This window comes from Mycena indigotica, assembly GCF_014461135.1.
Source record: "Mycena indigotica strain 171206Taipei chromosome Unknown Mind.scaff0011, whole genome shotgun sequence".
NCBI classification, from domain to species: domain Eukaryota; kingdom Fungi; phylum Basidiomycota; class Agaricomycetes; order Agaricales; family Mycenaceae; genus Mycena; species Mycena indigotica.
Genome location: NW_023503010.1, coordinates 2,693,934 through 2,707,972, shown reverse-complemented (window position 1 = coordinate 2,707,972; position 14,039 = coordinate 2,693,934). Strand labels below are relative to the sequence as shown.

At 51.1% G+C, this 14,039-nt stretch overlaps 3 protein-coding genes across 3 annotated transcripts; 1 reads left to right on the top strand and 2 right to left on the bottom strand.

The window, feature by feature from the left end:
• Positions 1–934: 934 nt before the first annotated feature.
• Positions 935–5,195, bottom strand: MIND_01192200 (uncharacterized protein; the record flags this gene model as incomplete). The annotated part of the gene is made up of 6 exons (XM_037368433.1): positions 935–1,011; positions 1,064–2,636; positions 2,689–3,720; positions 3,769–4,692; positions 4,749–4,852; positions 4,904–5,195. The coding sequence occupies 6 exons, from the start codon at positions 5,193–5,195 to the stop codon at positions 935–937; spliced, it is 4,002 nt and encodes a 1,333-aa protein (XP_037215359.1).
• A 2,923-nt stretch (positions 5,196–8,118) lies between these two features.
• Positions 8,119–10,012, bottom strand: MIND_01192100 (Beta-xylanase; the record flags this gene model as incomplete). The annotated part of the gene is made up of 15 exons (XM_037368432.1): positions 8,119–8,144; positions 8,191–8,218; positions 8,271–8,327; positions 8,378–8,716; positions 8,765–8,895; positions 8,944–8,989; positions 9,039–9,191; positions 9,240–9,259; positions 9,309–9,330; positions 9,381–9,480; positions 9,529–9,644; positions 9,691–9,698; positions 9,750–9,801; positions 9,855–9,883; positions 9,928–10,012. The coding sequence occupies 15 exons, from the start codon at positions 10,010–10,012 to the stop codon at positions 8,119–8,121; spliced, it is 1,212 nt and encodes a 403-aa protein (XP_037215358.1).
• Positions 10,013–10,333: 321 nt separating this feature from the next.
• MIND_01192000 (uncharacterized protein) lies at positions 10,334–13,512 on the top strand (the record flags this gene model as incomplete). The annotated part of the gene is made up of 13 exons (XM_037368431.1): positions 10,334–10,828; positions 10,873–11,163; positions 11,207–11,290; positions 11,338–11,401; positions 11,449–11,835; positions 11,883–12,340; positions 12,386–12,443; positions 12,488–12,657; positions 12,705–12,884; positions 12,932–13,022; positions 13,073–13,086; positions 13,135–13,198; positions 13,247–13,512. The coding sequence occupies exons 1-13, from the start codon at positions 10,391–10,393 to the stop codon at positions 13,510–13,512; spliced, it is 2,565 nt and encodes an 854-aa protein (XP_037215357.1). The 5' UTR covers positions 10,334–10,390.
• Between the last annotated feature and the right edge of the window lie 527 nt (positions 13,513–14,039).

Below are 14,039 nucleotides of genomic sequence, written 5' to 3'. Positions count from 1 at the left end.
CATCTCCGTGGCTTGAACACGGGACCTTCAGATAGCAACCGAATGCTTCAGTCTGCTGCTCTCCCAGCTGAGCTAAGACGCGGCTGAGGGAGAGAAATTAGTAGAGGTGATAGCAGACTTTGGTTGGTCCAAGAACCTGGATCAGACTCGGAGCTGACATCACTTCTTATCCATAACGGCCGCTCGTTGGTTGCAACACCTATCGGACTTGCCTACTGATCCCTTAAAACAGCTACTTGAGTACGATACAATAGCCAAACTTCAAGTACATACCTAGCTCCGAACATGACCTTCTTTGTATCTTGACTCTAACTTGCATCATCTCCACTTTGTCGCATCCCCATCTGTAACCTTAACAGAGCTGAGTCCTCTGCGGGAGACTCTGTCTGGCTGTATACCCCCAGCCATTTTACTCACAAGCAAATGCAGTAGCTCTGAGTCGGACTTCAGGTCTTATCCTTTTTGCCTCACTCAATACACTGCAAACAAGTCACATTACATTAGTGAAAGAATCAAGCTGACTTCTTCCTACTGAAATTGTATATTACGACTAAAACTTGAACCAAGGCTGGAAAGTAGGGACACTACTTATGTTGAGTTTCAATGGTAAGGAAAAGGATGGAATTGTGTATGAATATGTTTACAGATTGTTAGAAATTTAGTCATACATAACTGAAATTTTTTCCTATCTAATTCAAGCCTCGAGGATAATACAACCTCACAACAAGATTCAATTAATATTCCAACTAGTTGTTGGTCCCAAGTTCCATTGCTGTCTTTTGTAATATTACCTTGGATTCGTGGTCCAGAGCAGCATCACAAGAATTCGAGACAGAAAGCAAGTGCTTGACATTGAACACGATACAAAACAAATATGCAGTTGAGGGTATGAGACCAAAAAAAAAAGAGATGACGAAAAAAAATAAAAATGGATCTAGTTGAGAAAGCCGCGACACTTTGCCGATCCGCACAGACACGGGATCTTGTCTTGCTCGAACGGAAAGTGGTAATCTGCGCCACAAGCGTAAGCAACAAGGAGGGACATAAGAATCAAACGACTCACCGTAGGTGATCTCGTCCCCAAGCTCAATATCCTGCTTGGCGTAAATTACAATCTTCTTCTCCCCGTTGATCGTGATGATTTTTGCGGTACAATTGGGGTCGCAGGAGTGATTGATCAGTCGTCCGAGGTTGCCCTTCTTGGTTGCATCCACCACCAAGTCCTCGTCAATCCTGAACAGATAGCTGCTTCCGATACCCTGCCGCTCATACGCCTTCTCCCGCTTCTCCGCCACTTGCGCCCGTATAATCTCGCCGACGTATTCGATCACCATCTCCCCTCGTGAAATCTTTTCCATGGCATACAGTCCCCAGTCGTGAATTGGCGAGCGAGCAAACCTCAGATGTTTCTTGCGAGTTTGCAGCTGATTGAACTTGAACGTCAACGTCACCTCGTTTGACGCGGCCGCCTCGCCCTTGGACAGCGCAACCGCCCTCTGGACCTGATTGATCTCTTCCAAGCCCTGGGCCCGTCTCCTGGCATTCGCACGATTCGACCGAGACGACTCGACATGTTGCGGTGGCGGTTCGTTTACAACGACTTTGGATGCCTCTGATTCTGCAGCACGTGTCTGGTATTGTGGGACATAGGCGACCTTTTCGGCATGAGAGATCTTGTAGAACCCTTCCGACCGCGCCGATCCAGTCATATGCCTGCGAATATTTGTGTCGGGAACAGGCAGTTCGTCGAAGGCTGATTCGGTGGGCTCCGCGCCAGAAAGAACAAGTTTGGCGAAATACAGGTCCTCGTCGTCCTCACATAAGCCAGCATCAAACGCATCGGGTGGTTCTTCGATTGGAGATGGAGAGGTCGCAATGGAAGAGATTTCTCGCTCGACAGAAAGTCGGAGGTCGGCAACAACGGGAGGCTCGAATGTCTCAATGTCCTCAGGCACGACAACATCGTCCACAGACACTCTCCGTTTGTCCTTCTCCTTCTTTTTCTTGGACTTGTCAACATCAAGTTTGATGCGTTTCTTCAGAGGTTCCTCTGAAATCACCTCGTCGGCAAGTGGCCGTTTCAGAGGTACATCGACCGTTTCGTCCTCTGACTCAACAAGATTCTCTTCATCCTCTGATTCGACAACCACCACCACCTTTTTTGGCTTCTTGAGGACTACTTCCTTCTTCCGCTTCTTCTTTGGCCGTTCTGGTTCTGGCTCCGGTTCTGGCTCAGGTTGGGGCTGAGCAACAACGACAATACGCGCCTTCTTGAACGACAGTGATTTGAGGTCCATCACTTTCGGTGTCGCAGGCACATCCTTGTCGACCACACTGGTGGCAATTCCAGCAGCCTTGTCCGCTTTCCACTGGTTCATCACGTTGCGCACTTCCGGTCCCACAATGCGGTCATCGATGTCTTTGAGCACGACCTTGCTCAGTTCTTTCAACACCATTTCCTGGGCTTTACTCAGCAAGTCGGTCTCCTTCCACTCCTCTTCAGGAGCAGGAGCCGCATGGACACTGAGTACCGCAGTCTGGAAACCAATAGACTGTCCGGTCAGCACACGCTCGACGCGTCGCGCAGTCTTGGCTAATTTGAACGTGATGTATATGAACTCGTGATCGCGATGAATCTGCTTTCAGCCTCAGACAAACAAGACAGACACCAAACTCGTCAACACGCACCTTGTCGACCTCGTCCTTGAACTGCTTCACCCACTCCGCAACATCATCATCAAGCACCGCATCCGTTGAAGTCTGCAGTTTTATCTGCAAATGCTCCTGACCATTCTCGCTCAACGCCGCTCGGACATCAGCCTTCACCTTCTCTCTTTCCCTTTCTTTTTCTCGTTCCTTTTCTTTCTCTCGCTCCCGATTCCGCTCCCTTTCCTCCCTCTCTCGTTCCCTCTGCCGTTGCCGCTCAGAATCCCGCTGTCTTTCCCTCTCGTCTCTATCCCTCCGCCACGAATCACGCCCCCGATCTCGGTCGCGATCCCTGTCACGACCATAATGTGAAGATGATTGTAACATAGCACGGGCCTTCTCGTCCAACTGTGGCGATGGACTTCGGTTTGTTTGTCTCCACGAATTCATTGGTCGTTGTGGAAGCCGTGCCGTGGACCATGGCCCACTCCGAGCGGAGCCGTTGACATGCTGACTCTTGTTCAACATCGGGTTCAGAGGTAATGAAGGATGCAGTGGTTTGGGGGCAGTTGGGAGTCCATTAACAACTGGGGGTGGAGGTATAGGTGGTAGCTGTGCAGACGCGGCTGACGTTGGTAGCGTTGACGGTGGCTGTATCGTTGCTGTTGACGGCGTCTGTGGCGGCTTCTCAGTGACTTTCTCCTTCTCTTTCCGTTCCTTTTTCCTCCTTTCCTCCATCTCCTTCAAATACGCCTTCAGAATCAACCCTTCAGGGTCCAACACCGCTCTGCGCTCTTCACCAACAAGACTTGCCCCCAATCCATTGACGTTTAGCCCACTACCACTCGGAACGCCGTCCTCTTTCTCGACACACTTCTTCGCTTCCTCGACCTTCCTGAACCGGACACAAACCACACCCAACGTTGCACCCGTCACGGAGTCCATCTGACGGCTGAAATGGTCGATAGTGCCATATTGTGTTAGATGAGATTGGAGTGTCTTGTTTGGTGTTAGTGGGGGGAAACCGGTGAGAAGGACCGTCGTAGGAGGTGTAGTCGGTGTGTTGGAATCGTACTATTGCATAGTCAAACGAGTGAATGTTTGGATCAATTAGACACACACCTCATAAGACATGATCCCGAATACATCTCTCGGTGGACGAGGGGGCTTGGCGGTAGCTAGCCGACGAGGATCTCGCACTGGGGGCTCCTCCTCTTCATCACCAATAACCTCGCCTTCAAACCGATAAAGAATCTCTTTTCCTTTCCCCTTTCCCTTTATCCGCTCTGCAATCACTTCGGGGGTACATCGTGAACGGACATGCTCGATCATCCGACGCCAGTACTCCGGAGACTCTTTCGCGTCTTTCTCCTTGCCATGTCGTGACGAGGAAGGGATAGATTGTAAACCATCAATAACAGGGTCGAACAGGACGCGGAATGATCGCAAAGCCGGAAATTCGCTGCGAGGCGGCGGCCATTCAGGCAATGGAGGTAATAGCGGTACTTCAGGCTTTGGTGGTGATTTGGGAGGGTCTGGGAGTAAGGTTTTGGAAGATGAAGCTACGGGCTGGTCGTTATTTGATGAAGGAAGTGTGAGCTTGGTCCTCGACGGCGTGGGAGGAAGCGGGACAACTGGTCTCGGGTCGGATTTGGGAGGTGACGGTAGTAGTGGTGGTGGTGAGCGGGGTAAGGGAGGAGAGACTCGAGGTGGTAAGGGAGGAGGTGAAGGAGGTTTTGAGCTTGGCGGTGGTGGAACGGATTCAGGTGGTTTGATCGCTGTCGGCCGCGATGGCAAAGGGTGAAATAAGGGATTCGTTTTCACTTCCGCTCGCTTTAACGTCATCTGAAATGGCTTATGCACTGGCTCTGGGGGAAGTGGTGGGGGCGCGTCATCTGGCGGGGGCGGTGGTGGTGGTTTTTCCGTGGGGGGAGGAGGCGGGGGGAGGAATTTCTGAGGGAGGCGGGGGTGGTGGGGGCGGCTCGGTTGGTTGTGGGGGTTTTGGAGTTGGTTGTGAGGGTTCTTGGGGTTTGTTTTTCGACGCGACTGTCCGTGGCATGAATCCCGCCAGCCCAGGCGGTTTCCCCTTTGACAACGCGAACATCACAGCTGGGCGTGATGAGGGCCCAGCTATCGACTCGGTTGGCGGGGCTGGTGGTGGGGGCTCGACGGGTGGGCGCGGGATATGTTGTGTATGGCCATTCGGCTATTTATTATAGTGAGCAACAACAATGAGGCCGGAAAAAGGCTAATTTACAGGTTGGTATAAGGACAGACTGCGGGGCCCTGTTGGCAGTGAACCGCGCGCTGACTCGGCCAGCAAAGCACGAGGCCCGCGGGGAGGGGCCCGGCCAGTGCCCGACATCGACGACGGAAGAGAGAGCGTAACACCAGCCAGCCACGTCGAGTAACGCCAACCATCTTTGTTTACAACCCTCATCCCATCGCTTTCGCTCGACATCATTCAAACATTCTCTGACGATTCCCATATCCAACCCCAACTTCCATCGTCGCAAAAAGGACGGTTGGCCAGTGCTCGCGCTAATCATGGCAGCCGGACATGCCTTTCATCCGACTTGCAGTGCCTTCCGAAGCTGATATCCCTCTTTCTCTCCATGACGTACAAAGCCACGAGCGGTGTCGAACGAAGGGCATAAGCAGAAAAAGAGGAAGGGCAAATCTTATTCGGTAGGCTAGGTCAAAGCAAGGTCAGAGTCTGGATTACATTGACATCCAGTCAGATCTCTCAAGACCGCCACCAGTTTCGAGCAATCCGGACTATCGGCACGAATGAATTCATGAGGATCGTATCACTCCATTCTTTAGAATTGCATTTGTTTTTATCCGTAGAACTTCATTGCCAACACCTTGTTGCAGAGGTGCGCTATACTTATCGGTCGTGAATGATAGTGGTCCATGTTCCAAGGGAAAAATTCAGAGAAAATGTGTCAGATTTATGTAACGCTATCAGCCGTCCAACCGCCTCATTTTTTTACACTGACCGTGGGAGACAATTTGGGCTCTTCGCCGTTTCAGAAAAAGTGGATTGTTGCAAGTTCTACAAAAGTACACAATAAGGGAGAGAGCATACAGCATAAGGCATAGAGTGCATAGGCATAGGTGCATGGGCAAATGATGGTACCAAGAAAAAGACCAAGAGAAATCGAGAGAAACATCGTACAATTCAGGGTTTAACTTTGTTGAAAATGCGCTTGAACAACGAGCGCGTTGGTGCTGGGGCTGGGGCCGGCGCGGGCTCCTCCTTCTTGTTGAGATAATCCCATCGGTCCTTCCGGTAGGGCCTCGGCAGCTCAGGCTCTACCCAGACGGATGCCGAGCTCGCGGCAGCCTTTGCCTGCAGATAGTAAGGCGAAATACCAAGCGTCGAGGGCTTGTTGGCTGCCGCAATGAGCTTTGCGCGGTGTGGGTGATTATGTGGGACCTGACTCGCGAGGAGGTCGTAATAGCGTTGCTGGGCGGACCGCGGCGGGCCCTCCACCACCACCTTCTTCACTTTCCTAGGCTTCGGTTTGCTTGCGGCCTCCATCATTTCCACTTGTTTGTTCACAAACTCCCGTGTCATCGCCTCGAGCTCGCGCTGGTTCTGCCCAGAGAAGTCGAAGGGGTCGACAAGGAAAGGGTATTTTTCCGCATCCGTCTCCTCGCCAACAGTCGGGATGAAGATAGGGTTTGAAAGAGGCTCTGGCTTGAGGTCGCCTACGAATTGGACGTGCAATGTCGCACTGGATTTCGCCTTGTTTTTCAAGACACCCTTGAGCACAGGCTTAGGAGTGGTTGGCGTTTGTGGCGATTGGTCTTCCGGGGGTGCCTCAGCCGGCAATGAGGCCTGTTGAGCCGGTTCTGGCGAGGTGGGTGCATTAGGTGGTGTCGAGACCGAAGGCTTGTCGCGAGGACTAGCGGCCGACTTGGTTTTAGAGGGAAGTGGAGCCGGATCGAGAGAAGATGGCACAGTGGGCGAAGAGGACTTCTGAGCCGGTTTTGACGATCCTGGCCCCATCGCCGCATCTACAGAAGACGGCACAGTGGGCGAGGAGGACTTCTGAGCCGGTTTGGGCGACCCTGGCCCCATCTCCCGCAGCGATACCGAAGACTTGTTCGCGGATTCGTAACGACGACGAGAAACGGACTCTTTTTTGGGAGGGGTGGGTGATTTAAGCTTGGTGTCAGTTGCCTTTTGGGTCGAGGAGACGGACAACTTCTTGACAGACTCTGCTTTCGGGGTCGGAGGGCTGAGCGATTTGCTTTCGGTTGGGAACTCGAAGGGGGGAGTGGTTGGCGCAGTCGAGACAGACGACCCAGTGCGGGCGCGGGATGATTGGGTCCCCACCGATGAAGTGCGAGACCTGGCAGAGGAGGACGATGACACGTTCATCCCATTGGCGAAGTCGATTGGGGTTCGGGTACAGAAAATAGCCGTATTTTCGAAACGCGGGGTAGGGGCGCGAGACCGCGGCTGAGAGACCTTGATGTCAGGAACATTGAGCGAAGAGCCCGAGCCCGACACGGTGGTCTTTTTGTTGTTGCTGGTAGTTTGCTTGTTCTGAGACATTCTCTATACGTTATAAGTGGGTGCCACCGTGATTGATTAAGTGAGGGAAAGATACCTTGTGGTTGTGCTTGGTAACGATTGGGGCGCTGAGAGAGCTATTGAGAGAGCGAGTAGAGAGTAGTGGGGGGACAATTGGAGGAGCCAGGACCTTATAAAGCCGAGTCACGGAAAGGAGTGACAACGCTTTGTTTGCATTGACTGGAGGGAACTTTCGTAATGTTCCATGGACCCAAGCAGCGGATGGCTATGCCGGATAGCCTGAGAAATCTGTCGGTCAGGCGGAATCCTACACAACTTGACTTGAATAGAGTTGACCGCGTCTCAAGAATATAACGAGGAGCGTATTGGCTGGAGTTGACAGTAATTGCCTAAAGCTGAACGAAGCTGACTCCGAGGGCCTTCACAATAGACGGTGGGCATCCCCAAGCCTGAGGTCAGAATCAGCGTTGACCATACTGCATCAGTCGCTGGGAATCTTGGGGGCAGCATAGTTCGCAAGGAGGCCGAGAGTGACAGGAAAGCGACTCGGGCGTCTACATACCAGAGGGGGCCGTATTGTGTTGCCGTTAAGAAAGTTGCGCTTGGGACTTGAGAGGATTGAAATTGTGCTTGCTTTAGCCATCGAGAAAGGTTTGGCGGATGACACTGCGGGCCATTGAGGATGCGCGCACTCACAACCAGACCGACGTCCATTGCAATCTCGAGCAACACGGTATTGAAGACGCCATGGAACAAGAAGAAGAGTCGTGTTGATCCGACATCATGATCTAATGATTCAAACTAGATTCCTTAAAAACGTTTGACGAAAGGTTCCATGTTTTACAATAGTGGCCCAAATGAAGTATTTTATGAGTCATCCGATACAAAAACGACTGTCTGTTTTTCTCTCAACAACCTAAATCTCAATTTGTAAACCCAGCGATGATTCCTGACAGCATCAATGAGACCAAGTAACAACCCGAAAAGCAATTTACCGTCATATGCAGGCTTGATGACCAGGTTCTGGATGCAATCAGTACAACTAATAAGCCCAGTAAAACATGATGGGTCTCACATTATCCCATGGTAGCGCGGCGCCTTGTCCAGAGAAGACGCCAGGCACCCAAGAGTACTGAAAGACAAGTTAATCCATAAGCAGCAGCCAAAAGAAATGCGGAAAACCTTGTCGGTGTAATCCCAAATCGTGACACCCACGCAGCCGGTGACAGCCTTGCACGCGGACACAACCGTGTTGTAGTCGGTCTGTTGCTGTGCTCTCAGCGCGGGCGTTTCGGGAAGCGTCATGCGGATATCTAATTCGGTTATTGCGATTTCGACGCCAAGCGCAGTAAAGGCCTGGTAGTTCGCAATGAGCGCAGCTTTCGATGGCACCTGCCCGACGATGAGATGTCCTTGGATGCCGATACCATCAATAGGTGTGCCAGCAGCCTTGAGCGACTTGACGAGGTTTTGCATGGCAGTTGACTTTGCGCCGGCGGAATCGATGTTATAGTCGTTAATCTGGAGGACGAATGAGGGCTGGAGGAGAGCAGGTGGTAAACCACGCACGTAAAGTTTGGCTTTAGGGTCAGCAGCACGAGCAGCAACAAGAGCAGTAGTGATGTAGTTCAGGTTGGGGACAGTACCGCCGGCCAAACTGAACACGAAACTTCTGACCGTTCCATCATCGTTGAAGGGTTCTGAGAGTCAATGGTGAGATAGACTAGGGAGTCTTATATTTGACGGACCATTAACAACGTCCCAGCTGTAAATTTGCCCTGCCCAATGTGATACCTACATAAGAGGTATCAGAGAAAAAATGAGAGCGAAATCATAATCGTACCAAAGTGCTGCAGTGGGTTTGGAGAATACTGGTCAAGGTAGATGCGTTGAAGTTGCCAGATGTAACCCATCCAGCCAGTTGGTTATACCAAACACAAGTGTGTCCACGAATAAGCTGACCGTTTTTCTTGGCCAGGGAAGTCACAGTATCGCCCTATAATCCTGAATGTTAGTGTGGATCCATCTCGAGCCAAAATATGACATTGGTGAACGTGAACACCCCTGATTCACATAGATATGAGCAACAGAATTGCAGCAGGTTGCGTAGTACCTCGAGAAGGTTCAGTAGAATCCTACAAGGTTTCTCAGCCAACTGTCTTCGACCAGCAAGTAGCAAGCGAACCCATTTCATGCTGTTTCCTGGGGTAATTTGCCCGAACAGCGTGTTGTCGCCGAGTTTTGCGACATAGGTAGCGTCAGAGAGCTCCGGGTTGTCAGTGGCACTGAGAACAGAGTGAGATGGGGAATGGTAACTGAATGACATAACCCACGAGCCAAAGTAAAGCTTCCCGCCCAAAGTTTTCGCAACGGTGTTGGATTTTGCGGTGGATGTACCGGTTGGAAGAGCTGCAGAAGCGACAGCAGATGATGTTGTCCCTGAACCAGACTAATAGACCATAAAGGACAATGGATCGGAATTGCAAGGAACATACAGGCAAACCTGTGAAGAGAGTTATTACGAATAAGCTGGAAAACTGAGTATGAAACGCACATTGAGAGTAGTATGGATTCTGGTAGACACAAGTCGAGCCAGTAACGCAAGTCTGGTAACATTTTCCTATGAGCTGTTGTCTGAGCACCTTGCAAAGTCTCGAACCGTTGGCCCTGTCCACGTCTGCCCGCCACCTTTCGCCGTGAGCCTAAGTTATCGGTGAGAAGCAAAGACAAACATTGACCCCATTGGGGAGACTGTGCGATGGCAAGAGGCAACAACGCAACGGCGGCAGCCAGAGATGTCGCGATTCTAAGCGGCATTGTTCAGGTCGAACGAGGTCTGGTCTTTGGCGTTGACGCATTTATATGTCGGTCAACGAAGCCAGACTTTGCCGGAATTTTGCCTAGCGGGCCAAACCAAGGCCAAACTGACCCATGACAACCTGTGTTCGGGCGAATGTCGGCTAGGATCTATCAGCAAGACAGATATAATATGGTCTGGTGAGCGGTGAGCACCAGTCAGTCGATATCCATAACGAGAACAGACTCGACTGCTTGGTCTTCGAATGGTACATCAGAGAAGGGAGCAAAAAGGCGAGGTTGACGCGTTGGTGACGTGAGGGCCGATCACTCGCTCGCGTCTTGGTCCCAAACCTCAACTCTAACTTGAATGCAGACCTAAACCAGTCAAACGACGGCATGTTTCGTCGTATCTGGCTAGGGAGAAGCGCCCTCAGAGCCCCATTGCGCAGATATACGGACTCAGCACTCCCACTTACTTCCCATCGCGCCAAACTCTTCATTGACGCGCTTCCCACTTCCCACCATTACTGGCAGGTACTTACACTCCAAAAATATGCGGAAATCTTCCTCCAGGACGACATCATTGCGAACCTTCGCGCCCGGCTAGCCAATATAACGGCGTACGGGTTTTCTGTTGTTGATATGACGCCCCACAACAAGGAGGGCGGCATATTCGTAACTTTCGAGTACCGTGCAACGGACAAGGAGGCCGCTCTCAAAGCTATCGAAAAGGAGATAGAGGCCGAAACTTTCAAACATGGTGGATTGCCTTCTTGGATGCCTGGTTTTCGTCGGGCACGGGCATGGCTGGTGAAAGGTGAACCGTGGATTGAGGTCAGCACACATTTTCCATCCCATTTATATTAATCGGCATCTAGGACATGTGGCGCTTGCCTACGCAATTTCTCAACATCCACTTTGACGGTCCCGACGTGGATGAGGAGCGCATATACCACTTGCTCCGCCCATACGGACCCATTGTCAACATAATGCAACCCGAGACCTTCCCAGCTGGTACCCGACGATATATGACAGCGATTTTCCGCGAAGGGAGAGATGCAGTCAATGCAAGAAACGCGCTCCATGGAATTCGGGTTGAGAGCAGCACCAGCTCCGCGTCAACAACGCTGCATATGTTGTACACCCCACGTCATATATGGGGCGATAGGGTACACTTGTCGCCAGCCGTCTCTCCGAGCTAATATGTTCCAGCCTTCCGTTATTGACTGGTTATCCAAACATCCACGAATCTCACTCCCCCTCTTTTTCTTTATTCTTGGTGGCATTTCTTACGCAGTAAGATAACCCTTAGGCTCTCTCTCGCAGTTCTGACCCCAGTGTAGATATTCGATCCCATACGATCTATCATGATCAAAGCGAAGATGCAAGACTGGTTTGTCATCCAAGGTTTGGATCATCCCACAACAACATTCATTGCTCAAAGCTCTTCCTAGAATATGGCATATATCGTTGGCTTCGGGAGAAGTCGAGAGCTTTACGCATTATTGAACCTGAGCCGGAACACAAGACAGAGGATGTCTGGAAGGAGCGTGAAGAAGCGAAGAAAGCCACGCGAGCTTATATCGCCGACTGGCCGACAACTGTCGCCTTTGTTCACGGACCTCAGGGCAGTGGGAAGAGCAGTCTGATGAATGCCGTCCTGAGCGAGAACAAACGGACTGTGCTGACGATTGACTGTCGGGAGCTGCAAGATGCTACTTCTGACGTACAAGTCATTGATATCCTCGCCAGACAAGTGGGCTACTGGCCGGTCTTCTCCTTCCTCAACTCGATCAATCAAATCGTGGATATGGTGACGGTCGGGATAATGGGCCAGAAAGGCGCGTTTTTGATTCAGTCCTACATCGTGCGTTTGATAAAGCTTCAGCAAACATCAGTAGCTCAAACTCCTTGCCCGAACAATTACGATCGATGCTGCTTATTGTCAGAAGCGCAATCAAAAGTGTCGGGGGTTCACATAAGCGAGATGCTGAGCGCCACGCCCAACGTGCTGCGCAGAAAGAGGAATTGGCTCAAGCCAACGCGCGTCGTATGGAGCGGATCCAACGCGGTGCATGGCATGATGGTCGATTGGACTGTGTTGCTGGAAACGGTGTCATGGCAGAGTTAGGTGTCGGTGATGAAGCGTTCGACGATCCGGATGACCTGGAAGTCGTTCACCGCAAGGAGGTGGAGAAGCGGACACCCTATCCGAAAGGAAAGGCGGAACTGCAGGCTCTATATTCGCTGCCCGTTGTTGTCATCAAGCATTTTGAAGGAGGGTCGAGGCGCGAGGAAATCTTTGATGTGTTAGCAGAATGGGCCGCTTCGTTGGCCGAACTTCAGGTGCGGCATATTAGAGGCCTAACTATGCGTATTCTCACGATTTAGCTTGCACATGTCATTGTTGTCAGCGACAATCGAGAAAATGGCAAGCGTCTTGCAAAAGGTGCTTCGCCCATAATTTTCCTCCGATGTACTTACCTTATGCAGCACTTCCTTCGAAGCCGTTGCAAACCATCACCCTCAGCGACGCAGACGCACCGAGCGCGTTGGCATTCGTCAAGCGCAAACTTGAGGATGCTCACATCAGCCTCAAGTATACTCATGAACAAGTGACATCTGTTCAGAAGCTTGGTGGTCGGGCCAGTGATCTTGATAGTGTCTGTTGTCCTTTTCGCAGGCGGATATACTCTGATAATATCCAAAGCTTGTTTACAAGGTTCGCAATGGCGCTACGGTTCCGGAGGCAGTGGAAGACATCATAGCTCGAGGTGTCAATGAGCTCCAGAAGAATGCATTTGCTGATGATGCAGAGGAGGCGAAACAACTACCATGGACACGCGAACAGGCATGGACGCTTTTCAAGCTTCTTTCCAAGCAATCGGAGGTGCGATTCCAGTATCTGTTCCCCGTCTGTCCGTTGAAGTTGCCTAGATCAATTACCACGAGGCTCTTTTAGAGTTCCCTTTCAAAGGCGATGAGGCACCCCTTCGCAGTTTAGAGCATGCTGAAATCATTGCGATCGGTACACACAATGGTTCGTGCTTTTCAAATCTGTTATTATGTATTTCTCAGAATTTCCTACAGGGGTAGGTGGCTGGTGAATTTGCGTAGAGCGTCTTTTAATCTTTGCGCAGCGGCCATCGACCATAAAACCCGGTCGCCCGGTTTACACATACGTCTTCCAGCGGCTCGTCAATGGTGATCACAAGTTTTTTACTGTGGTGAAATAGCTGAAGTGCTTTGTAGATCCAATATTCCGCGCCACGCAAGATATTGCCTTCAACGAAAAGCTTATCCTAAGCCAGGAGAGCACGATAAAAGCATGTGAACAAGAGCTACTGGCCTTGAAAGAGATTGATGTGCAGGGCCACTGGCTGTGGGGCGGTGGGAACACTGGCGCTGCTGTTCGCATGCGGTATTTGAGTTCGAAGATGCGTGCAGCGAGTATGAAGATTGACGCGGCGGAAAGACAAAACGTTGAGATGAAGAAGGTGTTGATGAAGGGAGGATAGAGTTCCGTCACGTGCATGTGACACATCGTTACCTACTTTCTACTTTCCTCCATCCTCTCGCCGCCATAACTCGCTGCCACAACTTCTGCATCTCTAGCATCTACTCACTAAATCTCGCCTTCCATTTTTGGCGAAGTTAAAACACCGCCTCGAGAACTGCCAGCGGCAAAACGGTCCAAAGCTAGGGTCCAAAAATGAAGTTGAAGAACACAGGCTAGAATTTCCTAGAGTTCTTGGCCCTGTCCTCAGTTCCCAACTTGTGAAGTGGTTCTTACCGTTCACCCGGACGGCTTGTACTCGACATCCTTGTCGAGGGACTCCAAAGGGACTCTGAAGTTACTTAGCGCTAATCCTTGACATGATCTCCGCATTCTAGGACGTTAATTGCAGCGTTTAAACATACACGTTCCCGTATGACAAGATAAAAATCTCGATCTACTGGTCATTAAAAGCCAAGCCTGCCGTGCCGACCCCTCACCCCTGCTTGTTTGTCCCTCCCCAAGCAGGCGCCATGTCTCTCTCCTCCC